General features: G+C 48.6%; 1 protein-coding gene across 10 annotated transcripts in view; it reads right to left on the bottom strand.

The window, feature by feature from the left end:
• MPRIP (myosin phosphatase Rho interacting protein) overlaps nt 1–26,908 on the bottom strand; it is a 191,260-nt gene that overhangs the window by 71,400 nt on the left and 92,952 nt on the right. For all 10 annotated transcript variants that reach the window (XM_075899715.1, XM_075899718.1, XM_075899719.1 and 7 more), the window contains exons 5-6: nt 18,237–18,321; nt 4,065–4,275 (exon numbers count right to left, since the gene is read on the bottom strand). In XM_075899715.1, coding sequence (XP_075755830.1) covers nt 4,065–4,275; nt 18,237–18,321 — 296 coding nt within the window. The remainder of the gene's footprint in view (nt 1–4,064; nt 4,276–18,236; nt 18,322–26,908) is intronic.

Genomic DNA, 26,908 nt, shown 5'->3' with positions numbered 1-26,908 from the left:
GGAAGGTGCATTAACAGCTGAGGGAAGCTTGGCTCCATCAACAGCTCCTCATTTCTTCCTCCCCAGACAAAATGGAGAGGTAGGAGAAGACTGAAGCCTCAGCTACAATTCAGGTACCAGGCCCTCCATCTGAGTGAAAATGAACAACAGCAGCATGCCTTCTTTTGCCAGAGTAAGTTAGTGCCCACCAGTCACTAAGCCAGCAAAGACAAGGGCATTCAGGAAAGGGAATCCCTTTGCACCAAAGCTTCCCCACTGCTCTGGCTATAGAAAGCAAGAGGAACACTTCCCGTTTTGCATTCACCCCAGCAGAGTCATTTGTTTTCAAGGGTAAAAGTATCCTGCATCTAACCACTGCACTTCCTGAATTCTTGGCCACTAGAACAGGAGTGGCCAACCCATTTAACAAAGAACCAAAACAGCGGCAGAAAAAATGTGAAGAGCCGCACCAGAATTGTCAAGGAAGGGGGGGGGGGGGGGGGATTTAAAAAAAGGATGTTGCCCCTTAAGAAACAAACTTAGGTTTTTTGACCATATCAGGCACTCGTCGACAGGTGCCATCTTGGGCACCATTCTGAATTGCTGCCCCGGTGAGCACAGGGGAGCCGGGGGTGGAGGCTGCAAGAACAGCTTCGCAAGCCACACTTTTGGGGGAGAAGAGCCACATGTGGCTTGCGAGCCATGGGTTGGCCACCCCTGCACTAGAAGATTCTCCACATGTAATACGTGTGTAAGTCTGGAATGTAGAGAAAACGGTTTTGATCCAGGCAGACTTGACTGGGTGTGGATGTGTGGTCTACTTCCAGCAGCGACTTTCCCATCCATTCTGAAGATTATAAGATTGATGATAAATTATTTTGTTTTCTCCAACCAAAAAACAAGTGAACGAAAGGCAGAACCTGTGGGAGTTACACACACACGCACACTCTCTCTCTCACCCCCACTCCCTGCCCATGGCCTCATCTCAAGGTGTCAAGGGCAAAAGCTTATTGATTCATCCAAATGAGGGCTCTGCTGACACCAGCTAATTCACAGAGACACAAAGGGAGCAGTCCTCTTCCATTAGCTAATCCCAAGAGAGCAAGGAGGAAAACAAATCACTTTAGCTAGCCACTCAGACCATGCAGATAAAGGAAACAGACTCCACTTCCCCCCACCTCCACCCTGATTTATCCAAGGGGAACACAGAACACAAAGCAGGAAGAAAGCCCGGACCCCTATTGTTTCATTTAGAACAATACTGCAAACTTGAGCAGCTTCCATGGACTAATCAGAGGAGACAAAATGTAAACAGCTGCTCTGATATAGGGTTGGGGGGGAGGAAGCAGCACCTTGGTGCTTGGCAATAACACAGGGCCAACTGCAGGCAAGTGCCTCTCGGCTTCCCTTAACGGCACTGTTCCCCAATCCACCGGAAAGTTGTCGATGGGTCATCGGTCCAGTCCAGAGGAGAGGCCACTGGGTGGGGGAGGGGGAGTGAGCCCACCTCACATTTGCCCAGCAGCAACTGCTCCTGTCCCACAGAACTGGGCTGAGAGGGCTGCTCTAGATGGTTGAGGAAGAGGAGGCGGTGGCAGCAGCAAAGGAAAATGGCATCTGATTTTGCATTAGGATTCTGGGTGGGATGCAAATTAAAGCAAAATGCAGCTGGTGGGCTGCCTTAGTTTGGGAATCGTTCAGCTAGCAGCTAGTATAAAGGAGCATGATCAATATTCAAAAGCTCATTTATGCCAAAGGAAATTTCCTTCCCTTGGAATCACATCCATAAGAGAAGCAAAAGCCCTGTGAAGTCATCCCATCCCTCTCCTTGCCTCTGTCTTCCAGTACTTTATCCAGATTTTTCCCTTTCTGAAGTTCATATCCTTATTCACAGTTATCCCTCTTCCCCTCGGTACCACCCCACAGAATGCTGCACTCTAGGGATGTAAGCGAGCAGTCGACTAACCAATACGCCTCAGCTTATCAGTTAGTTGAGTTGACTACTTGCATTCCCCCCCTTGCTGCCTCTATGAGAGGCAGTAAAGGGGGGGAAGCAGGAGCCGGTGCTGGGGGGAGTCGGCTTAAAAGCCTTATCCCCCTCAGCACCATCTCTGCAGTGCCACTTGCCCCCACCCCTGCGCTGGTACCTCTGCAGCAGAGGTAGGTCCCAGACCCGGCACAAGCCGGGCCCAGATTCACCGTGGGTAGAGGCTGCTCTGGCAGTAGCCCCTGTCCACAGAGAGGAAGGGGGGGAGGTACATCTCTCTGCTGGGCCCTCCTGCGGACAGAATCATAGAATACTAGGGCTGGAAGGGACCTCGAGAGGTCATCGAGTCCAGCCCCCTGCCCTCATGGCAGGACCAAATACGGTCTAGACCAGTGGTCTCCAACCTTTTCAGGTTGCCGGGCGCCAGGGGGCGTGGCCGTTCGCCTGCCGGGCGCCAGGGGGTGGGGACACTTGCCCGCCCGGGGGCGGCCCCCCCCCAGCCGCATGCCCGCCCCCCCCCCCCCCCCCCCACAGGGCCAGGGCCAGGGCCAGGGCGGCGCACCCGGGTTGAGGACCACGGCTCCGCAGGCGCATGTAAAGAGCCCGGCGGGCGCCATGGCGCCCGCGGGCACCAGGTTGGGGACCACGGGTCTAGACGATCCCCGATAGACATTTATCTAACCTACTCTTAAATATCTCCAGAGATGGGGATTCCACAATCTCCCTGGGCAATTTATTCCAGTGTTTGACTACCCTGACAGTCAGGAACTTTTTCCCTAATGTCCAACCTAAACCTCCCTTGCTGCAGTTTAAGCCCATTGCTTCTTGTTTTATCCTCAGAGGCCAAGATGAACAAGTTTTCTCCCTCCTCCTTATGATACCCTTTTAGATACCTGAAAACTGCTATCATGTCCCCCCTCAATCTTCTCTTTTCTAAACTAAACAAACCCAATTCTTTCAGCCTTCCTTCATAGGTCCTGTTCTCTAGACCTTTAATTATTCTTGTTGCTCTTCTCTGGACCCTCTCCAATTTCTCCACATCTTTCTTGAAATGTGGTGCCCAGAACTGGACACAATACTCCAACTGAGGCCTAACCAGCGCAGAGTAGAGCGGAAGAATGACTTCTCATGTCTTGCTCACAACACACATGTTAATGCATCCCTGTCCATGACTTGCTCAGTCTTGGCTCATGCCAGGTTCAGGACCTACCCCAGCTGCAGCTCTTCAGTTCAAATGTACTAGAAGCCAGGCTGCCCATCCACCCCCCTGGCTCTTACTACATTTACACTGCAGATCCGCAGCAGTGGTAGCTCCCAGACCGGGCATAAACTGGGTCTGAGTGCTTCTTCTCTTATCAACTAATCCTATAGGTAATAAAAATTCTATCGACTACATGATTAGTGAATTACCTGCCACTTAACATTCTTACTGCACTCTTCACAAACGTGTAGGCTGGCATTGTGCTGAGCTATTCCCACTGTATTAAGAGTATTCAAAGTGTGGGTGGAAGACAGGATAAGAGGGGAATCTAGTTTTCTCTTCACCACTGATGTCAGTTTCTTCTTATTTTGGACTTTGTCCAATTCACGACAATGATACAAGCCCAAGTCCATGCCTGCACTATCTACCCAGGTAGTTATGTTTGTAAATAAATACACAAAGACAGGAAAACATTTCTATTCACATTTTAAATGAGAGTAAGTTTAGGCCAAACTCTCAATGTGGAGAGCCACATCACTCCAGTCAAGCTATGCAATAAAATCAAAAACTGCTGCAGGAAAACCTTCCACTGCTAGTAACAACTAGGGATTAATCAGCCATTAATAATAGCATTTGACACTTTTAAAGCACTTCCATCAGCAGATATCATAGCACTTGACAAACAGCAGATTTCACAACCTCCCTGTCAGAGAGGGAAGGTATTAGAGAACACCTTTCAGAGGGGTAAGGTAAGCGTTTGAGGTGATTTGACCAACAATCTCTCAGGCCCTGCTCTAAGTCACTAGCTAGGGTAAAAAAGAAAGCTCCCCTCAATCAGGCACTGAAGACTGCCAGGGTAGAGGAGCACAAGTATGTCAGCGTCCGTCTGATCCTTACCTTCTTTGCTTTCCATCACAGGTTCCTTCAAGGAGCTGGCAGGCATGGCCTGGCTCTGCATGGGGCTCTGGGCTGGGCTGATGCTACTGCTCCCATCCAGTTGATCTTTGCCCCTCATTTCTTCTTGCCACAATGTGGACTTAGTTGTGGGGACCTTCTCTGCATTAGGAATGTTGCTACTGGTGACAGCCATCTTAGCGGGGCCAGGTTCCTGAAGAGAACAGGAAAGACACTTGGTTATCATTGCATGTTCTCTATGGCCTCGCGCCAGTCATCCCAACTTACCATAGGCAGGAAAACCTATGGTTCCCTGTCTGGGAACACATGGACCACGTTACCCCAAGCTCCTAAGCCACATGGCATTTCAATGCACTCACAAAGAGGAAGCGTATTTGCCCTCCTTCAATGATCAGACTTGTACATTTCAAATGCTGGCAGGTCTAAATGCTGCTCTTAAGTAGGGCAGGCTAATTCAATGCTTTCTTAAGCAAGGCAGCTAGCACCGCTCTGAGAAAGAAATGGGAAATGTCTTTAATATGCTTGCCCAATGGAGAGACCAGGAAACGGCCCATATTGCCTTCTCCATCCAGCTGGAGAAAGAGCGCCAAGGTAAGCTCACAAATGATGGAAGCATATGGACCCAGAGAAGAAGCAGATCAACGGGGCAGAGGCCTCTTTGCTTTGCTGTGTTTTCTTTTCCAATAGGAACTGCCCCTCCCAGCTTGGCAGCCTAGGACACAGCACAGTACCAGCGCTTTTAACTGTGCGTTTGCATAACAGACCTGCAGCTCAGCCACCATACGCCAGCCCTGACTGCGACACCCACTGCCGGCTCTTGTGCCTCAGGACTGAGGGATGCTGTCCCATGCAGCATTTGAGATCGATCAGAAAGAGCTCAGGCTGAAATAGATTCTAACTGGGATCAGCTTCCTGGAGGGGCTACTGAGACCCAGCAAACTCACTTCATTTTGACCCAATCAAGGACAAGAATGCTTGTGCAAGGCTAGTGTTGTCACTTGCGACAGAACCGTCTCAGTACAGACCAACAGGAGTTGTAGACATCTTTGCCACATATGTGTCTAAGATGTCTCATTACACGGCTGTTGGTTAAGGATCTTACAAGATTATAACAATACTCCCTCCCTCCAAGGATCACAACACCTCCCACAGCCAGCTAACAATGCAGCCACCTCTGGGGCAGAAGCAGTGATATTTTGACCAATCAGGGTGTTGAACATGCATTCTAAAAACTTTCGGTGGATTTGTACTCTGACGCTGAACATATAGGCTACCTGCTTGGACCTCTCCACAAACATTTCCTCTGTCGTGTCTTCATATCCAAGAAATGCACATCTCCAACCCCTCCTCTCCCTTTCATCTTCAAGGACTGGAAAAATCAGTTTCAGCCACAAAGCATTTCCATCAGGATGGCAGGGAGCAGCTGGCCCTGGACCCCACTTCAAGTGGAACACTGCACTGGGCTCTACATTCTTCAGCCTGGAGGGTGGCTTTCCCCTCAAAGCAACGTTTCAAAAACTGTCAGCACCTCAGAGGGCAGCAAACCTCCCCAGAGAGGGGAAGCTTTGAAGCCCAGCCAGGCTCTGGATCTTGGAAAGCAGAGCCAAGAGTAAATTCTCATCTGATCAATGTGCCCGCTTTTGGCAAAGCTGCCCTAACTGGGTCAGTCAACAGGGAACATGGAAGAGGGCCTGGAGCCAAGGAGCCATGTGTGTTGAACTCTTGCCCAGAAGACCTTCTTAGACTCAGGACTCTGAGCCTTCTAGAACCCATCAAGTTGCATTTCAACAAGGTTCCATTTGCGAGAAGGCGACTATTACCTGAAAAATTCCCCTGGCTAGAAACAATGAGCACAGCCTACCACCCCGGGCACCTCCTCAAGAGCTCAGCTGGTTTAGACAAAGACGGGCTTTATGTAAGTAGAAAGCAGATTATACGCTGAGGGGAAAGAGGAACATGTGAGTTTGGGCATACCCTCTCCCTCCCCGACAAACCACTATGTTTTTCAGTCAGAACAGGGGTTATTTTTCAGCTATCACAAGTCCTACTATCTAGCCTGGTGTTCCAGTTATTTCCTGCCCAGCCACCAGCCCCACACCACACTTCCTGCTGAGAGAGAGATTAGCAGCTCCACAGCGCTATTGCCTGGGAGCCCAGAGACAGGGAGGCAGGCAGAAATGTCACATACCTTTTTTCCTCTGGTTTATACCCATTTTTAAACAGCAGCTCCTCGCCGTCACGGATGTGAGGCGCTGTCCATTTCTACCTACAAACTACAGTATGCCTGGCTGGTGGCATACGGGGTCAAGTCAGCATCCCAAAGGGCCTCTGACTGTCAGCAGCAGTGCATATCTGAGCCCTTCTCACCTGCACGTGGTCACTCAGCACAGCAAGTGTATGGCTGTGACTGCTATACAGGCAGTCCCCGGGTTACATGCATCCGACTTACATCGGATCCCTACTTACAAACGGGGTGAGGCAACCCCACACTAGCTGCTTCCCCCCAGCAGACCAGGGAGACGCGAAGCTAGCGCCCCCCCTCCCCCCCCCCCAGCAGACCAGGGAGACGTGGAGCGGCTTTTCTCAGCAGACACCTCAGCTTGAGAATAAAGGACTGAGGGAAACGAGGTGTTGGAGAATAAAACTGAGCTCTGGAAAATGTTTGGCTAGAGTTTCCCCTACAATATGTACCAGTTCCAACTTACATACAAATTCAACTTAAGAACAAACCTACAGTCCCTATCTTGTACGTAACCCGGGGACTGCCTGTACTGACAAGCACAATAGGAATGCAGTTATCACTGAATGAGCACTGAAGAAACCTGAAGCCATGTTTTTAACACTTGAAGCTTAGCTTTTTGACCTTGTGGCAGTTTCTTCCCTCTCCTTCCTGGCCCAGCTTATAACCTGGTCCAACCCAAGTCAGCAGATTGATGTATCATGTATGACTCAAAGTTACAATGAAGGAAATAAGAATTTCTGGACCTCCAATGCATCCTCATTGCTGACTAACAGCCCCACTCTGGAACCCGCTCCATGCAACCATCTTTGAAATGGATTTTTCTCCCTTTACAACTTGCAGCACTGTATTCTGTAAATTCTCAGGGGGTAGCTGTGTTAGTCTGTATCTGAAAAAGCAATGAGCCGTCCTGTGACACCTTAGAGACTAACATATTTACTGGGGCATAAGCATTCGTGGATAAAACCCACTTCAACAGATGAATAGGAGTGGACGTTACAGAGGCGATAAATACTCCTACCTCTGTAAACTCCACTCTAATTCATCTGATGAAGTGTTTTTATACCTATGAATGCTTACATCCTAATAAATCTGTTAGCCTCTAAGGTGCCACAGGACTAATTTTATTCTCTAAAGGCATCATTCTGTATAAGAATGCAACATTCAGATTGTTTCTATAGGGTCTGCCATTAGATGTGTGCACCCAGAACTAGGAATGTAAAATTCCATTTAATTAGTTAACTGATTAAACAAGTGGGGTAGGTTGGGGGCCCATGAAGCTGGAGCAGCCCTTCTCGGCAAGTGGGGTGCTGCTCCAGCCCCCACCGGTTAACCATAACTGGCAAGCCATTAAAGGGTGAGGCTTACCTGTTAACCATTAACATCCCTGTACCTTCCCCTCAGCTCAATCTCCTTTCATGATCTTGTCTTAAAATGGGGACTGAACATTGAACAAGGGCACATTCTCCCTGAAAGCTTAACAGAGGTAACAAAGCCACTCTTTACCTGAGCCAAGGCTCTTGAGCCTCCCTAACTTCAGGAAACAGAGTTCAGTCCTAGGAAATTCTGTCCACAGGCCTTTAATTTGGAAACAGAGGTACTGCTTGTGAGGTGTACTGAAATTGCTCAAGTCACAGCCATCCTACATTAGAACCAATAAATCTTCCAGCCTGCTTTTGCTTTCAAAGCCTTCAGCCCACACATATCTATCAAGCATATAACCCCCAGAGTCCTTACCCCTTCTGCCTCCAGCCAAGAAACAGGCAGTACATTGGTTTAGCTGCTTGATTTCATGCTCATGCTATCATAGAATCATAGGATTGGAAGGGTCCTCGAGAGGTCATGGGCCCTCATGGCAGGACCAAATACTGTCTAGACCATCTCTGATAGACATTTATCTGACCTACTCCTAAATATCTCCATAGATGGAGATTCCACAACCTCCCTGGGCAATTTATTCCAGCGATTGACTACCCTGAGAGTTAGGAACTTTTTCCTAATGTCCAACTAAACCTCCCTTGCTACAGTTTAAGCCCAGTGCATCTTGTTCTATCCTCAGAGGCCAAGATGAACAAGTTTTCTCCCTCCTCCTTATGATACCCTTTTAGATACCTGAAAACGGCTATCATGTCTATGCCGTCTATGTCTATGACGGCTATGGACGTCTTCTCTCTGCCTTACACACACCAGGTGTGAAACCAACAGTGCCACCTCTAAAGAGCATACCTCAGACGTGATGCTCTGTGAAGCAAATAAATCATATCTCCTTCCATCTGTATGTGTGTACACACACTAAACCAAACCCCCTTTCCTGTGTGTGTGTACGTACATACGTTCGTGCGCGCGCACACACACACACACACACACACACACACACACACACACACACACACACACACACCCCGTTTCTTACCACTGACATTATGGCTCTTAAATCCCAGCTGCCCTTAATATACAGTCCAGAAAATATTTTTGTGCAATTGCTTTAATTAAAAAAAAAAAAAAAAAAAAAAACCCTAAAAGCTAGAGAAATTAATTCCTTATTTTCAACAGCTGCATTCATCATTTATCTGGTCTAGTTTGCAGCCAGAGCCACGAATAAATTAAAAATATAACACCTTAATGTCTGAAACGGCTAAATGGTCATTGAAATACATTTTAGAAAACACCAATTATTTTAAATGAACCACCAAATAGGATTGGCTCTAGTAAATCAGTAAGAGTTGCCATTTTACTTCCTATCCTTGCAACAGGAAGCCTGGTACACGGACTTCCTTCATCACGAACTAAGAGTGATTTAGAACAGGGATGGGCAATAACACAGTGGTTCATCAGGCTTAGCCTCTGGCAAGCTGCTGCCACTATATTTACCTGCATGGCAGCAGCTACCGGTGAACGCAGCTTCCATTGGTCAGGGACCACCATTCCCAGTCAACAGGAGTGGCAGGAAGCAGCCTGGACTGGGACACTGCCATTCTCAGCCAATGGGAGCTGTGGAAAATAATCCGCAGCCAATGGGAGCTGTGATTGCCAGTACCTGTGGCCATGCCGGTAAATATAGCAGTGAGGATCTGCCAAGAGTAAACCTGGTGGACATAAGAACGGCCGTACTGGGTCAGACCAAAGGTCCATCTAGCCCAGTATCCTGTCTGCCGACAGTGGCCAGCACCAGGTGCCCCAGAGAGGGTGACCGAAGACAACGATCAAGCGATTTGTCTCCTGCCATCCCTCTCCAGCCTCTGACAGAGGCCAATGACACCATTTCTCTCCCCTGACCTAACCTCCATGAAATTATCTAGCTTCTCTTTAAACTCTATTATAGTCCTAGCCTTCACAGCCTCCTCTGGCAAGGAGTTCCACAGGTTGACTACACGCTGTGTGAAGAACTTTCTTTTATTAGTTTTAAACTTGCTACCCATTAATTTCATTTGGTGTCCTCTAGTTCTTCTACTTAGGGAACTAATAAATAACTTTTCTTTATCGGCCCTCTCCACACCACTTATGATTTTATATACCTCTATCATATCCCCCCTCAGTCTCCTCTTTTCTAAACTGAAAAGTCCCAGTCGCTTTAACCTCTCTTCATATGGGACCCGTTCCAAACCCCTAATCATTTTAGTTGCCCTTTTCTGAACCCTTTCCAAGGCCAAAATATCTTTTTTGAGGACAGATCTAGTGCATGGGCCAGTATTTGCTCACCCCTGTTTTATCAGGTTAATGCATGAGAAGCAATGGAGACTCTCACAACTGGCCTACGGTTTAGTTCTATTACTTAGGAAATTTTTTAGAAATTTTCTTACAGCCACCGCATCTGGTCAGGATAAACCAAATCATCTCTAAGAAATATTATCTTCAAATGGTGACAGCTCTTCCCAACCACTCAACACGGTGGGCATATCAAAGTCAATCTTAATTACTATGTTAGGCACAATGGGCCTGTAGACCTACACACACACACTGGGGCTGCCCAACACAGGGCTTGCTGCTGAGAGTGATCCCACTGAAGTCATCAGGACCATGTGTGTTACTAAGCTCTTTATGCAGAAATGTGTTTGTAGGCTCAAGCCCTTATACCGGGTGGGCAAATTCTGGCGTGTAGGCTGCAATTGATCCACAGGGTTAATCCCCGGCGAGCCCCCACCTCTATGTTTAACGTGCCGGTATCGGATGATTGCTGCTTATGTTGGCTGCGAATCCCCATTCGCGGCCAATCCAAACAGTGGGAAGCGGTGTCCTGGTCCGTGCCACTTCCCACTGCTTCCATTGGCAGCGAATGGCAATCTGCGGCCAACAGGAGCTGCAATCATCTGATACACACAGAAGCACAGGTAAAATATAGCAGCAGCCCACCAGGGACTAACCCTAGTGGCTGCTGCTTTGTTATTGCCCACTTGTGCCTTAAGTGCTCTGGCGACTTTATATATAGAAAAGGTTCTGGTCTGCTCATGACTATATTATAAATACACAGATACTCACATTTTCAAGAAGAAATGGCAACTGCGTCACTTCATAGCCTCCCTTTTCGGAAAGGGAATACTCAACCATGTCCGGAAGGTCTTTTAAGATATCTCCAACTGGGCATCTGAAGTTACTAATCTCCTCAAACCTTTTAGGCCATCTATATGTATTAATAAATATAAGACAGAACTATGTAGCACTTTAAAGACTAACAAGATGGTTTATTAGGTGATGAGCTTTCGTGGGCCAGACCACGAAAGCTCATCACTTAATAAACCATCTTGTTAATCTTTAAAGTGCTACATAGTCCTGTCTTTTGTTTCAGCTAGACCAGACTAACACGGCTGCATCTCTATCACTATTCATAAATATGTATGCCATATATCCAGACAGAGAGAAGTGAGCAAAGCAGTACTACCTAAGCAAGTAGGCAGGATGGCTTCTTTCCACTTCTTTGACTGTTCAAGTTATGTATTGCAGTAGACTTCCGATAATCCGGAACCTATGGGACCTAGGTGGTGCCGGATTATCAAATATGCCGGACTATCAGGAGGTACTATATCTATCTATATATATATAGATATAGATATAGTACCTCCTGATAGTCCGGCATATTTGATAATATATATATATATATATATATATATATATATACACACATAATGTATACACACACACACACACACACACACACACACAGTATACATTATATACTGTATATAAAGTGTTCTTAACCCTTTTTATTGTACATACTGTATACAGTATACTGTAATGTTTTAGTTTTTTTAAGCCTTTTTTACCCTTTTTGCTCAGTTCAGCTGCTGCTGCTGCTACCTTGTGACTCATTTTTTGCCGAAGTTCACTCACTAGGCTCTTGCCATTTTGATGCCGGACTATCAGGCGTGCCGGACTATTGGATGCCAGACTACTGGAGTTTTACTGTATATTGTCAGTCCTTTGCAAGTTATAGCAGATGCCAGGGCCTTGGAAACCTTTCAAGCAGATGCCAAAAATAAGCGTAGCACACAAGCAAAAGTCCTGGAACAGTGGTAGTCACAAACAGCACAGAATCCAATCCCTTCTTTTAGGGATCTCAGCCTAAATGCTAATACCCTAGTTTTCAACTATTCTGCATCAAGAACTGACTCCAGCTAGAGAGATGAAGGCAAAGTCCCTAGTGTCATGTCTCCCCCCAGAGTACCATCAGAAAACCAGCCATCTACCTGCATTTCCTTCCAAGATTAAAAAGTGCTCATATGCTAAGAAAAAGCACGATGTTTAATAGCACCATCCAGTGGCCAGTGTTTCCTGTAAACGAAGTGCTTGGGTGGCCACCTAGGAGAGATTCAAATGCCACCCAGCTGATTAGCATAGTGCCCAAAGCACCCACAAATAGCAGCCAGTGTGTGTCTACTGGTGGTGCACATCCACAATGTTTCCCTGCACATAAAATTTATTCCATTCATAGATGGAAAAAATTAGAGGGAACATTGCCATTGACCTAGATATGGTTTCTGGATGCAGAAAAGAGGAGTTAATGGCAAATGTACATACTTTTACAATGAGATGAAGCCACGAGAACAAAAGCTGAAAACAAAACAGTTATTCATGGAAGAGCTCGTGTCACTTTACTCCAAGGGCCAGCACAGCTGGTAAGAGAAGACCAGAGCTACATTCTTATGGCCTGTGCTATGCAAGAGACTAGATCAAATCAACACACTTCCCCAGCCTTGTGGCTTCACCCATAGTCCCAGATTTCATGATGGAAGCAGGAGGAACTGCCTAGAACTGTTTGCGGGTAAAAGGAAAGCAGATTTTTGAAGAACACATGAACGTGAGCACAGCGGCCAGTGCTGCTGCACACAATATTTGCTGTGGGATTAGGAGCATTCTTTGCTTTCAAAAGGCTCTTTTCCCATAGAGGGAGAGGGGCCTGACAAGAAGCCAAGTTCAATAGAAGCCCTTTTAAAAGGGGTTCTTTTCTGGTAACCGTCGCTCCACCCCACCCCCCCTTTGACAAGCCACACTGAGTTTGCAGTGACAGGCTTCTGGTGCTGCATGGCCAGAGTGAGGTTGGGATCAAGTCATTTCCAGGTTGCTTTGGGGAGAGGAACACAGGGAGAATGGGAAGCCGTGGCTCCTCCTTGTATCAAATGCAAAGCGAAGAAGGGGAAGCAGGTCGAGTTTGCAGGGAACACGTGACAGTAGAGATAAAAGCTCCACTCTGGCTGCTGCCTACTGCTACCTTGCCGGAGCTGTTCACATGAAATCTCTGTAGCCACAAAGACACATTAAGTTTCCTGCTTTCCATTCCAGCCCTTGATTTTGATGGGAAGCGCCCAGATTCCTCATTCAGCTTCCCAGCTTTGAGGTATCACCTACGTCATCCAACTGGCTTGCTCTTTTGTGGAGTAGAACACTACACAGGATGTGACTCAGTGGGAAACTTTTGCAGTATCTTTATGAAGCCTAAGAGTTCCTCAGTTTCCCCTATGTGCTGCAGGGTTACCTAGTGGGAGGAGGAGGGCAAAAGGAGATCGGTTTGCTCTCGGGGCAACCTAAAACACAGGTGTGAATGGCACCTAGTTGGTCTGCGGCCTGGGGCCCATATTAATGGGGCGCTTGAGAGGACAATGGCAAATCTAATTACCCAGACACAGACACCTAGCAACCAACAATCCAGAAAGATATGGACTTCCCTGCCTTTCCACAGAGGGGCTGACCACAGTCCCCAGCTCATGGACTGCACACTAAGGGGTGTGAGGCAATATCTCCTCTAATCTTTTCCATCCACGTGCAGAATAAATTTATACATGCATGGAGGCATATACAAATGTGCACCACTACTAGAAACAAATAGTCTAGCTATAAATACTCCATTAATCAGCTGAACGGCACTGGAATTTCTCCTGGATGGTCACACAAAGCTCCCTCTTACAGGGAACACTGGTGTGAGGTGAAAATTAAGCTGGCTGCAAGAAGCAGTTGGGGGCACTGTGGACTATGCTGTAAATTTCTTTTCTCTGTGCTAACCAAGGTGTGTTCCAGGTGACTAAAACTCTCTGGTGTGACAACGCAGCTGAGTGTCATTGCAGATGCTGACAGAGGAGGGGCACTGGTCCTAAGACTGTACAAGTCTCCCTCAAGGGCCTGCCTTAGCTGGACTCGCTGAACAGAGGTCATGGTGTGACGCAGGAGGGCTAAAGAACCAGAAGGCCACCAGTGAAGCCAGGTGGCTTGTCCAGGAGGAGGAGTGAGACCGTCTAGGAAGTCTGGTTCACCGAAGGGTCCTTCTAGAGACTACTCCAAAGCTGGGGACATAGCACTGGTGCTGTGGATCCATGACACAGGGCCCCAAATGTTCCCGTACAAAGAGGCCACACAAGCAGCTGGCCTGGGCCTACGGGCTGCGTATTTCCATATACCTTTCTGTGCTCATCCCCCTCAGGGAAAGGGTCAGAGAAGCCACACATGGTCTGAGTTCCCCCATGCTAGGGCCCACAGGTAAGCAACACAGCTCTCGTGCTGCTGGGTGGGGTTTTTACCCCTTCCCTCTGAAGCTGGTCATGGTTAGACACACTGGACTAAGAGGACATTCGTTTCTGATGCACTTTCCTATATCCCTATGACAGAGCTGATAGTCCTAAGGGTAGCACTCAACAGGGCACACCTGGACCGTGAATGGAGTACTGTCCCCGTCAGCCGGACAGTACGTTTAAGGAGCAGACAGCAGTATGGGACAGTCTCAGACAGGACTTGCTGAATTCCTTACAGACATCCCTCAAAGGCTGGGGACAGACGCAGGCCTAGGCCAAAAGCACTCCACTCTAGGACAGTGCCAACAGATGCTGGCTCCGAAATTCAAGTGCTTATCTGAGCTGTCCAACCCAGCTGAGCCTTCAGCATCAAAGAGAAGGGGATGAAACTCTAAGAGAAAGGGGAGCGTTCTGGGGTGGTAGCTGCTTCTATCTGAGAAGCAGAACAGCAAGGGCTGCACAGAAAGCGGAAACTGAACCATAAAACTAGACGTAAGAGTTTGGTTCAAGGTTTGGGGTAGGTCTGATGGGAGGAAGGAAAGGATTCTTGTTCGATATGTTGCTACTTTCAGCTGCAGGAGTGCTGCCAAGTGGGCAATGTGGGGGAGGGGTGCCCAATCCAGGCCTCTAGGAAGGGCAGCGCTGGGGCTAGCCTCCCCCCACCAACTTTTTAGCACTGCCCAGAGCTCCGGCAGTGATTTAAAGAGCCCGAGGTTTCAGCCACTGCTGCATTAGCAGCACCATTAGGAGCCCTGGGCCCTATAAAATCACCGGGCCCCCAGGCAACTCCCCCTTTCTCCTTTCCTTCCCCACCCCTGGTCAGAGGCACTGTGTGCTAGAATTTTGTTACAGTGCTGCCTTCTAGTCAAGGCACACGGTGGAGTGGAAACCCAAGAAGAACTCTGCGCTCAGTTCAAGCAGAGATAGGGCCATGGCAGCTCTTGGGCTGCTTAAGGAACGTCGAGAGATTTGCAAGACGAGGAACAGGAGAGGTTCATTAATTGCCCTTGCTGTGTCTATTTACTCCCCTTAAACCCTACAAGATCCAATCCGGACAATGCCCAGGACTCCCATTTTCTCTGAAGTGGAGCTGCTCAGCATCACTCAGGATGGAACCCTTATTCAGCTGATGTAAGAGCAAAGTGCCCCATCAGATCTTATGGCTGGGGGCCTTGTCTGAATGGAGTAAGAGGGATGCCATCAAATTGCGAGTTTTAACCTCATATCACTGTCCTAGCTCATCCCCTTCACACTCCTGAACTTGGAGGGCAGCACATGGCAGTGTTTTCTGTGCAGTCACCATCCCACATGAGGATGTGGCATAAGAGTGGACAGAAATACACAACTCCGATAGCTTGCTGCCTTCAAGAGAGAAAGGCTGTTGCAGGGAGGGGTGGGATGATGCAGAGATAAGGACTAAACACCAGCTCTGATGGAGCAGAGTTACAAGATAAATCTAGACGAGAGGATCACTCTCAGGGCACTGCGCACTCCTGGGAGAGGATAAGGGGGGGGCTGGAAAGGCAGGACACAGCCCTCCATCATGAAACAGAGAAGAAGAGACCAGCAAGCAGAGGACAATTTGCGACAGCAATTGGAATTCCGGGGAGCCAGGGGGTGACTTCAGAGAGCAGCCACCAAGGGCCAGAGAGCTGAAGCAGAGAAAGAAATAGAAAATCTGACTCATCCACCATGAGCAATCAGTATGGAAGCAGATCAAGTACAAGCTTGGCCCACACCAGTGCTGGCATCCAGTCAGGAGGCTATTCTCCGGCATTGTGCCACAGGTGATGGGTGCATTGCTTATTGTGCCTCAGGCAGCGAGACCCAGGGGTTGCTCCCTACATGTTCCATCTTTGAGCCAGGCTGCCTAGCTGTCCCCAGTCCTCCTGGGAGCCGGGGCTTCCGCACCACCTCTGCCTGGACAGGGCACATCCTCGCCAGAGCCATTTGCCTTATTTGGTGCTCAGGAGCTCAGATCCTGTACAGTTTCCAAGCGGTTGCCATGGTGATGAAACGTAACCCAAAATGATGTTATTCTGGCTGCATTCCTGCACCCCCCCAGTCCCCCTCAAAAGCAGGCAGCTCTGGGAGCTGAGTTTGTGCTGGGTAACAGTTCCTCGGTCAGCACTGTTCCCTCGCTCCCCTCCACCTCCACATGCAGGGAGCTCCCAGGCCGCAGCCTCTGCACAGTCAGATGTGATTTCCCAGAATGCCTTGAAAGTAACACCGTAGGGCACGGATGCTGCCAGTTTGAGCCCCACAAAGGAGCCCGGGGTTGGGTTCATGGCTGAGGGGGCTAGAGGTCACCATCTCTGCTGCACTGGTGGGGCTCAGTGATGGAAAGGAAAGCCCCCAGAATAGAACGGGGTCAACAAAGCATCACCACATCCACAGCATTCAGGAGCCAACACTTCACCACAAGGTTCTCCGTGGCCAATTCCAAGCCCTCACCGTGTACCAGAGGCAGCACGGATGACCCAGCATCAGATGCAGGAGCGTCTTCAGGAAGAGAACTGGCCATAGATAAGCTATGTAAAGCACTGATCCCCTTCTCTTCTACTTCCCCTATCTGCCCCTCAGAGGATCTAGGGTGGGAGCTGAGTGGAAGCCAGAGCTCTGCTCCTTCTCATTCCTGGGGCTGCTGGGGGCAACCCAAAGAAGTTCCATGCAGAAATGCACCCAGATGCGACCCTCATCTGAAAATCCAATGCGAAAACAAATGCCAGGCAGGGGAGAGGAGGGCTGGCTTATTTTCCAACCTACATACTGCCCAAGCTGCCAAGTCACCATCAGGGAATGCCCTGCTGGGTGAATTCCTCTATCCAACCAGTCAGCAGCGACAGAAAACACATAAGTTCACAGCCCCAGAGAGGAGAAATTCCATCCCAGGGGTCAGATTCCAAATTGGTGGGTTTCTCCCCTACGCTGTCCATACAGGAGACATAGGCAGGAACAAATGGGTCACAGGCAGTCCCAGCTTTTACCATTTATAGTCAAAGCAAGTGCAACGTTGTCACTGGGTCCCTGGAGAGCACAACTCCAGCCCCCAAATCTCCCAGCTCAGTCTGGCCTTCATTATTTTCCGTTCATACTCATTATCTCCAGAGTCATCTCATGCAGGGAAACTGGAGCCCTGTGGAATTTCTTCCAGGGTCCTACGAGGACTTGAGAACAGCCAGGGACGCTTTCTCCGCTTTACACCCTCCTTCCACCTCTGCACTCATGCCCCCCAGCCAAGAGGATACTGTTCAAAGCTTTGCAATCGGCTGTGGGGCTGGCCTGTGTTTAAATAGGTGATGCCATTTTGCACAGAGGAGGTGAAGAAGGTGTGGCATTTTCCCCAGCAATCTAAACCCAAGCGCTTCCAAGCCTGTTTCAGGCTATAGGTCCTTCCCAGATACACAACCCTGCATATCCCCTTACAGTGCAAGCAGCATGCACAGAGGGAACCAGGCCTGGGAGGAAAGCAGAAAAGTAACTCAGCCAGACCTGAAAAACCAGATGGGGAGGGGAACAGCCAGGGCTTTAATGCAGCTGCTGCAGCACTGGCTGAGACTGGGAGTTTTAGAGCCAGGCTAATATGCACGAATACAGCACTTTTGTCTTCAGTTTGGAAAGGAGCAGTGACCTCAGAAAGCGACATCCAGAAATTATTTCATGTCATCATAGCTGCCCTGGCTCCTTCATCTAAGCACCCTGCACACCCAGGCATGGGGCCAGCTGCCCACTTCTTATTATGACTGGATTAACTCAGCAGATGTTCCCATCCCTCTTTGGGGACCCACAATAGTCATGGGGAAGCACCAATGTAAGGAGACAGTCCATTCTTGGCTTCCACTCTAGTTCAGTTCAAGGGGTCCAGTCCCTGGAGAGAATTCTGGGTCACAGTGAATGACAGGGGTCAACGCCTGGGGTTACCTGTGGGGTTGGGGGTTCTACCTTCCTCTTCTTCTTCTGGTTCTGCTTGTTTGTCCTTGGGTAGACGATCAACATCTCCAGCCACCTGCAAACAAACAAAGAGCTAAGGTGAGAGCTCAAGGAGCAAGAGGGGTAGCAACAGCAAGGCTCGCTCCCAGCAGCCTGGGACAGGGCTCACTCCCAGCAGAACTCAGTGCCCTCTGGTTCAGGACTCCCAGTCACTGAGGCTGGCTGAGGAAGTGCTTCGTTTTTAAGATCTGCATTGTTCTACTTTGCCCCCTCTCGGCTGAACACAGAGCCATGACAAATGCGGTCTAAGCTCTCAGCTCCTCGAGTAACAATGCTTTATGCTTAGCTGCTATTGTAAAAGGATGTGGGGGAGCCAGAATATAGGTTTGGGGATAGCACAGAACACACCCAACGACATCCAAACCCAGCTAGGATTCAGAGTGCAATCCATGATATATGCCAATCCATGTGGACACTTGGTGGTCCCTGGTTAAGGGGTGATGATCACAGTCTAAGAATTTGACGGAGAACTCTTCAAACAAGGTATAATGTGATCCAATGGCTAGAAGATAAAACTGGACAAATCCAGCCTGGAAATCAGGTGCAGTTTTTAGCAGCAAGGGTAATTAAGCATTGGAACATCCCAGCAAGGGTTGTGGTGCATTCTTCATCACTAGCAATATTTAAGTCAAGACTGGATGGTTTGAGTTTTTTTTGTTTGTTTTTTTTAATATATTCTAGCACAGAGGTTCCCAAACTTTTTTTGCTGCACCCCCCCCCCCAAGACTCATGTCCCCATGTGTGCCCTCTCTATCTTCTCTCATCCCCAAGCCATTGGCTTAGCGCCCCCCCCCCCCCCACACCACATTCTCCCAGCCAGTGGCCCCCTCCTCCAGCTCCAGCCAGCCCCTCTGCCCCCACAGCTGGGCTGCCTTCCCTATTGAACTGTATCTGCTAACTCCACTCACTGGCTCCAGCCACTTCCTCCATGAAGCTGCTGCCACTGTAACATGGATCCAGGTCCCTGTATCACTGCCACCAGCCCAGCATTCAGAGCGGGGGCAGTAAAAGGCACTGCAGAATCAGTTTTGGACTTCAAACCCAAATTCCCCTCCCCCAAACACATGCCCATTGTCATTCCAGTCATCCCTTCCCTTGTTTACCAGCTGCTGCCACTGTACCTACCTCCAGAGAGGTGCTATCTGAGCCAGTTTCTGCTTCCTGGAAAGTAGCAAAGATGTAGGAATGTTCTACTTTACACCACCCTCCTGATAAACAAGGGGCACTCCCTCCAGTTAGAAAACCTATACTCTAGATCAAACAGGAATTAACTCAGGGAAGTCCTAGGGCCTGTGCTCCACCAGAGGTCAGACTAGATAACCACAACGATCCCGTCCAACTGTACAATTCATGACTCTCCATTGTAATGAGTGAGCCTTTTCATCCTGATTGCGAGGTCAACTGCAGGGAGGGAGTGAACATTCAGAAAGTGTCACAGCCACACAGAACAGCAAATGTTGACGGGAAAAGATAGAACAGGGAGACAAAGACTAAATGAATTCAAACTTAAAAGCCCACGGATACAACTAAAAAAAGACTGTGTTAAGCTCCTGCCTAGTGAACAAGCCAAGACTGGAAGTCAAGGTGCCATGGCGTCCAAAATTGGCATGTTGGAAACTAGGCATAACGGGCTGTCCCACCCATTGCTCCCTTGTTGGGAGCTTACAAGAAAAGCTGTTGGGAAGAAACATTAGAAGACACAGGTGCTGGCTGGCTGAAAGAAAGAACAGGAAGGAACAAGGAGTAGTCCTGTGGCACCTTAGAGACTGACAAATATATAGAGTATCATGAGCTTTCGTGAGCAAAAACCCACTTCTTCAGATGAGATGAAGGGAGTTGCGCCCACACAAGCTCACAATGTTCATAGAATCATAGAATCATAGAATAATAGGACTGGAAGGGACCTCGAGAGGTCATCGAGTCCAGCCCCCCGCCCTCAAGGCAGGATCAATGTCCTTTATATCTTTGTTATAAAGGATCAATGTTCTATATCTTTGTTAGTCTCTAAGGTGCTACAGGACTATTCCTTGTTTTTAAAGTTATAGACTCACACGGCTACCCCTCTGAGACTTTTTAACAGGAAGGAGCAAGCTTCATCATCCTTCATGGCTGACATTCACATCATCTTCCATTGCCTGGGATCCACCATGATGTTGCTGAATCATCATCTTGAAAGATGTTCTGACCAAATCAGACCCAGAGGGGGAACAGAGGACACTGCCATCTCTACTGGCTCTGGCTAAATCTCAACCACCAACCAAAAGGTCAGATTTGTTTGTTCCTGCCCATGTATTCTTGTGAGTCCTTTTCCTCCCCCATCTTATTTCTTCCTCCTACCTCTCTCCCCTTTTGCCTTCTTTCTAATGTCAGCCATTGATACCTGCGACCAGGCATGCAGCAAAAAGCAATGCCCTTAACAGCCCAATGCTGGTCCCAGTTTGCCACCTCTCAGACTGGCTAAGACAGCTGTGTGACTGCAAGCAATAGTCAACACCAGAGACAGAACCTGCATTTGCTCTTTACTGTTCTCTCTTCCCTCATGCGTATTTGTTGTTTTGTCTTTTAGGAAACTGGAACAGATTAATAGGATCAGCCCAGCTCAACTCCCTTTACTCCTTTCCCCAAAAGGGCCATTACTACCATCAAAGAGCCTCTCTCCAGTTTAAGAGAAAGGGAACAAAGGACATTGCTAAAATGAAACCTTAATCTACTAGGGTATGTCTACACTTGCACCCTAGTTCTAACTAGGGATGCAAATGTAGGCATTCGAAATAGTCAATGAAGTGGGGATTTAAATATCCCACGCTTCATTAGCATGATCTCGCCGGCGCCTTCCTGGTTCAAAACCGCTGTTGATCAGAGTAAGTGCACACCGGGACACGTTAGTTCGAACCAGACCCCTTGGTTCGAACTATCGTTACTTCTCATTTTTGAGTCCTGGCGCTATTTAAATCCCCGATTCATTGACTATTTCGAATGCCTACATTTGCATCCCTAGTTTGAACTAGGGTGCAAGGGTAGACGTACCCCTATATATTTGAGAAAGTCTGTTCAAGAACTCTCCCTCTACAGTAAGAGCTAGGACTACCAAAGTTAATACACAGCTTCCTCTTATCCTAACTTAAAGCAAGGTCAGGGTTTGGTTGTGTCAAGACAAAGGGAGTGCCTGTAACGGGATTGCTTCTCATAAAACCACACAGAAAAAGAAACAGAATCATCAGGCAGTTGAAAGGGGCTGCGTGGGGATTTACACCCTCCCCCTATCTGGGACTGCCCTAAGCCCAGGTCTCCCTCCCCGCCCCCCGGACCCCGTTTGGGAAGGGTGGAGAGGACTGAAGCTCCCTCCGCAGCCCATGCAGGAATATTGCTGGCTGTTCCTCTTCATCAGGGAGTGAGGGGAAAGTGCACAGTTTGCTGCACTCCTCACTCTGCTGGGGAATGCAGTGGGCAAATAAACCTGGACCAGCCAGGGGAAATGTACCCCTACCTTGGCTGTGCCCACTGGAGCTGCAGCGACCATGGAGAAGCGTTTCTCACCTGGCCGCAAGCTACTGTCCTGAGTGGGGGCTGGGGTAGTCCTCTCTCCCCAGGGCAGCCTGTATACTGAACCCCTCCTCCCCAGCCCCACCCCAGAGTAATGATTTAAATGAAGCAGGACATTTTTGTTTTATTTTCCAAACCACGAAAGTTAATTGAATTAAGGATCCAAGCAACACTGGGTTAAATCTTCTAGTACTCTGTATTATAAAGACTTTAACTGTTTTCCCTTCTTTCCTGGGTGTTCAATAATAGGTTACAAAGATTTTCAATTCTCTGTTTGCCAGAGTTCTAAGCATGCTGAGGTCTTGTATACTGAACCTTTTAAACAAACATTGTTTAATGTTGGAAAGTGACCCAGTCACGCTAACATCCTTGCCTCCTTGGGCCCATATAGCCCATGTAAATTAACACAAGTGTCCCCTTCCTGGACCCATTCTTCCCTCCATGATGAGCAGAGCACGCCAGCTCATGGGGGAGTTTGACCATGTTACCAGCTGGATGCTGTATCTGATCTCTCCCCTGAAGCCATATTGCTCTGCAAGTAACCTCTCCACTGCCTTCCAGCAATGCAGTGCATGTCATCAGAGCGTGGGTGGTGTCAGCATTTCCATTACTAACCCATATTTTCAGGGGTTTATAACTTGGCCATAAAAAGCTCACTCCACACAGGAACTTGGCATGCACAGAGCTGGTTAGGGACAACACAGCAAACTATACCCAGAAGGTCTGCATCTTCACAGTAACCCATAACCACAGCATGAAGAGGGAGAGCTCTTTTTGCAAGGCTCGGAGTTGGGAAGGGGGAAGAGATCCAGCCATACAAAGCTACATGCCACACAGAACGACAGGATCACCCATCACTCCATCTGCCACCCAATCTCTGAATTCTGACCTACAGTCTCTCCAATAGCGCTGCAGTGCCAACCCCAAAAGGAACCAACGTTGAGGTCAGAGGCAAAATGAGCTTGCTAGATCTCATCCCAGCTTTTTCAAGTGAAGATCTGGCCTCAGCGCAAAAAGCCAACATACAATTTGGCACAGTCCTTGCCCAAGAGAGGCTGAAGACTAGAATGATCAGAGGAAGGGACAAAAAAAGAAGAGACTGGAGGACAGAATCGAAGTTCATCAAGGATACCTCACAGACCAACCTACTGACATGTATCTGCTAGACAGGGCTGTCTGTCTTCTGCTTTCAGAAATGCCAATGCTAACTCGACAATGCAATTCTATGGGAGCATGGAGTAATACACACGCACAAAACCAGAAAGGAAATCCAGCATTAAAAAGGATAGCCCTCACAATGAGTCATTTGTGCTGTGGATTCCTTTACTGGCTCTTGTCACAGTCAGATAAGCAGCCCATACATCTCAATCAACCCAGCTGCAATCAGGATCCAATGGCTGCTCCAGATGTTTCATGCTTCACTTCCCCTAATTCTCCCCTCCTCCTTTGTGTGTGCTGCTGTCGCAGGAGTTTAAGGACAACCACATCAAGGGGATCTTGGTTAGGCAATAAATATCAGAAGCACGCAATGGACACAAGGCAACTCTCCAAATACGGGAATCTTAGCAGCATGCTGTAATTGCAAAACAAAACTACCATGGCTTGAAACCAAATGGGACTTCTCAGGATGATTAATGCAACACACACAGTTTCAAAATAAGATGCAGGGCCAATGCCCAATAAACCAGCCCTGTCTTTGCCCAGCAGCATGAGTGTCTCTAGGCATTACTCACAGTGAGCAGATAGCTTCGCAGAGCAATGGAAGCCAGAGCTAGGCACTGGAGCATGGGAAAAGGGAGAACTCAGGAGACACTAGTAACAACAGAATGGCGTGAGTGGGCACAGCACAGGGATCAGGTAGAGACGGGAGGGGAACACAGAGGTACTTTTAAACAATATTTCAGGGCAGGACCAAGTGCAGCAGTAGAGCTCCAGGAGAAGCCTGAAAGCTGCTGTAACATTGTAGGGGCATGGCTTGGGAAAAGAGGACCCAAAGGGAGTTGGCAGGGGGTGTCCCGTGATCCTGAAGAGGAGAAGAAGAGCTGGAGAGCAGATATAGTGGTGGATCCCAGCCTATATCCAGCCACCATTGCCACATAAGGGAGAGAAAGAACCTCCAGTGGAGCAGGTGTTCGCTGAAGACCCAGAGAGGGTGAAGCAGCAGAGAGCCCTGTAGAACAAGTACAGACAAAGCACAGATGTCTAGCTACTGTGCCACCTGAATTACGTCTAGGTCTTAGAGCAGACAAGGCTGCTGATTAGCCTCCCACCCCACCAAGCACAGGCCACAACTGGCAGCTCATCTAGATGCTTTGCTGGCCTCAGTGCCTCCTCCCTCAGGAAGAGATCCCAACCTCCCGAATTCCTGTCACTCCCCAGCCTAAGGAAGCGAGTCCTGAACTTGTTTGAAAATCAAAGCATCGGCCCATCTCTGCTGGGTGCCTCATCTGGTGCGGGGAACAGAAGTTCCACTGGGTGTGGCCTCTGGTAGGAAGAAAGTGGCTGGGGCACAGGAGCCAGAGTGTGTCTGCAGAAGGGTTGAAAGCAAGGCCTGGCAGCAGTGAAAACAGGAGGGAGGAGAGGAAGGGGAGAAGTCGTTTTACACACAGATGGTCCCTAGACACAAGCCCCCTTCCCTTCTGGGATTATGCCAGAGGAAATAGTAACCTGCTCCCTCTACCACCTGTTCAGACTTGGCATCCCCCACACATCCTTTCACCTTCCATATGGCCAGGGAGAGCATGAAAGCAAGCTGCCAGCACAGCTCCCAGCTGACTGTAGCCTTCAGAGATGCCGATTTGGGAAAGTCAGATAAGACTCAGGGTTGAGAGAAAGGTGAGATACCTTACCTTGTTTCTCTTGTGCTAGGATTCCATAGCACAAGATACACAAGAGATCCCAAGCCCAGCGTGAGATCCAGTTATTCCTTCTGGTGTACAAGGTGCACACCCCCGTGCTTTGGAAACAACTCAGAGGTTGCAAGATGCCAAAGTACAAGTCTTTATCCTACCCAGATACAACACAGCAAGTGCAGAGAGCAAATGGGAGGGAGAAAAGGGAGAGATGAGGGGAGACAATTTGGACTCTTCTGTTTGTTAGAAGAGCTGGGTGAGAGTTCTTTCACACGGAAAGCTTTCCCGTCAAAAAAATGCAGTTTTGCCAGAATGAGCTTTCACTGTGAGAGATCCACGCCAAATTGAAATAAATTTACCCATTAGAGAATCGAAACCAAAAGTCTCTCAAAACACCAAATCGTTTGGTTGCAATAGAAAAAAAAATCCACATTTTTTGTTACAATGTTTCCAACTTGAAGAACTTTAGACATTTTTGTAGTATGAGATTTTTCGCTCTTTTGACTTGCCAGTCTGATGCTAAACAGAAACTAATTCCGAAACATTGACATTCCCCCCATGCTACCCCAAAAACACAGCTCTTAACCAGCCTGTTTGCTCTGCTAATGTATGGCACTAGGGATGGGAAAGTGTAAACATGTAAACAGTTAACTGATGAGCCGGGGCTAATCGGTTAACCTTCAAAGTTACGCATATCAGAGGCAGCAGAGGGAAGGGAAGGAGAGGAGAGAGGTAGGCAGAAGCCGGAGGGGAGCCAGCTCCTAAGCCAGCTCCCCATGCACACCAGCTCCCACACAGCCACAACCCCCACCCCCACATGTAAACATGTAACTGCTGAAATTCTCAGTGGTTACAGGTTTACCAAAATAAATGCATTTTAACATCCCTAGTCAGCATAGCATCAGCAGGCCAGGCTAGGGTCCTGAACCGGGGAGCAAACTAAGGAGACAATGGAAAGAGGAGATGGGGAAATTCTGACCATGGGCTCAGATGGGGACTCTAGCATGGACTTGGCAGTCCCGTGAGCTTGGTTTCGATTTGGCGTTAGGTATGGAGTACTTCTGGCAATGGGGGGGGGGGAGCGCGAAGCAGCGCTTAGCGGTGGGGCATAAGATGAAGACGGTACATAGCACTGCCTGTAAAAGGAAGCCACGCAGAGGACAGGCCATGACAAGGAAAGATCTCCAGACGTAGCTCTGCACTGCCATGGCTCTTCCACGCCGGAGCTTTTCCCGGAGAAGACGCCTGACCATCCACTCTCAGTTGCCTTGCTCAGAGCCATAGGCTCAGCCTCACTATTCAGACTAAACCTGGGCTTCTCTTTTCTTCTCACCCCAGCAGGGGAGCGGGCGCATTCCAAGATGGGGACACACACAAGGAATGCTCTCTATTTAGCAGACTAACCCACTGCGTTGCTAAGCAACCAAGCACCAGCAGCGGGCACGGGAGAGAAGCGTTATTTCATTTCGGATTTCCTCCAAGGCCAGTTGCTCTGCTGGGAGCCTGGCAGCAAGCAAGCCAATTACAGGAGGAAAGTGATCAACCAAACCCTTTCCACTTTCCTTCTCGCAAAGGACGAGCAGACTGTGGTACCCAGCTGTGATGACATGAACAACACAGGAGAGTAAAACATGAGAGGATGGGGGGAAGGGGCAAGGATGTGCCAGTCATCTGCTCCCTGGAGACGAGACAGTGCCCTGCTGTGGGGCTGCTAGAACAAAGCACTGTTCAGAATCATTAGGCCCAATGTTCAAGGGGGAAGTGGGGGGTGTTTAAAAACAGAATTAATAGAAACACCATGCAATCTAACAATACATCCAGTCCCCTGCATTCCAGCGACTACGAACTGGTCCCGACTCGTGGACTAACGTGAACTTTAGCAGGTATCACATCATCTCCTAGCAGGCCGGTGTCCACAGGATTGCCAGAAATTTTGTCAATCAGAACTTGGTGGGAAGCCTGAGAAAAAGTATGAAAGGTTGAGACACTGCCGAGAAGCAAGAGCAAGAACTGAACAGAGTGGGCGGGGAAGAAGAGCAAAGAGGCGCCATCATGTGATGTCAAATGCATAAAGCAACCTGAAAAGAAAGACTGTTTCTGTGATTCCTTTTAGTCACAGGGACTCTCTGTAGGCGGTCTCCTAACATAAGATATAGCAGTATCGGACGTCAGTCTAATATCAGGGACATGTCCCTTCTGACATTGCTT

Source organism: Pelodiscus sinensis, chromosome 16 (genome assembly GCF_049634645.1).
Source record: "Pelodiscus sinensis isolate JC-2024 chromosome 16, ASM4963464v1, whole genome shotgun sequence".
NCBI classification, from domain to species: Eukaryota; Metazoa; Chordata; order Testudines; family Trionychidae; genus Pelodiscus; species Pelodiscus sinensis.
The sequence above is the reverse complement of the archived record's forward strand: the minus strand, read 5'-3'. Positions and strand labels throughout refer to the sequence as shown.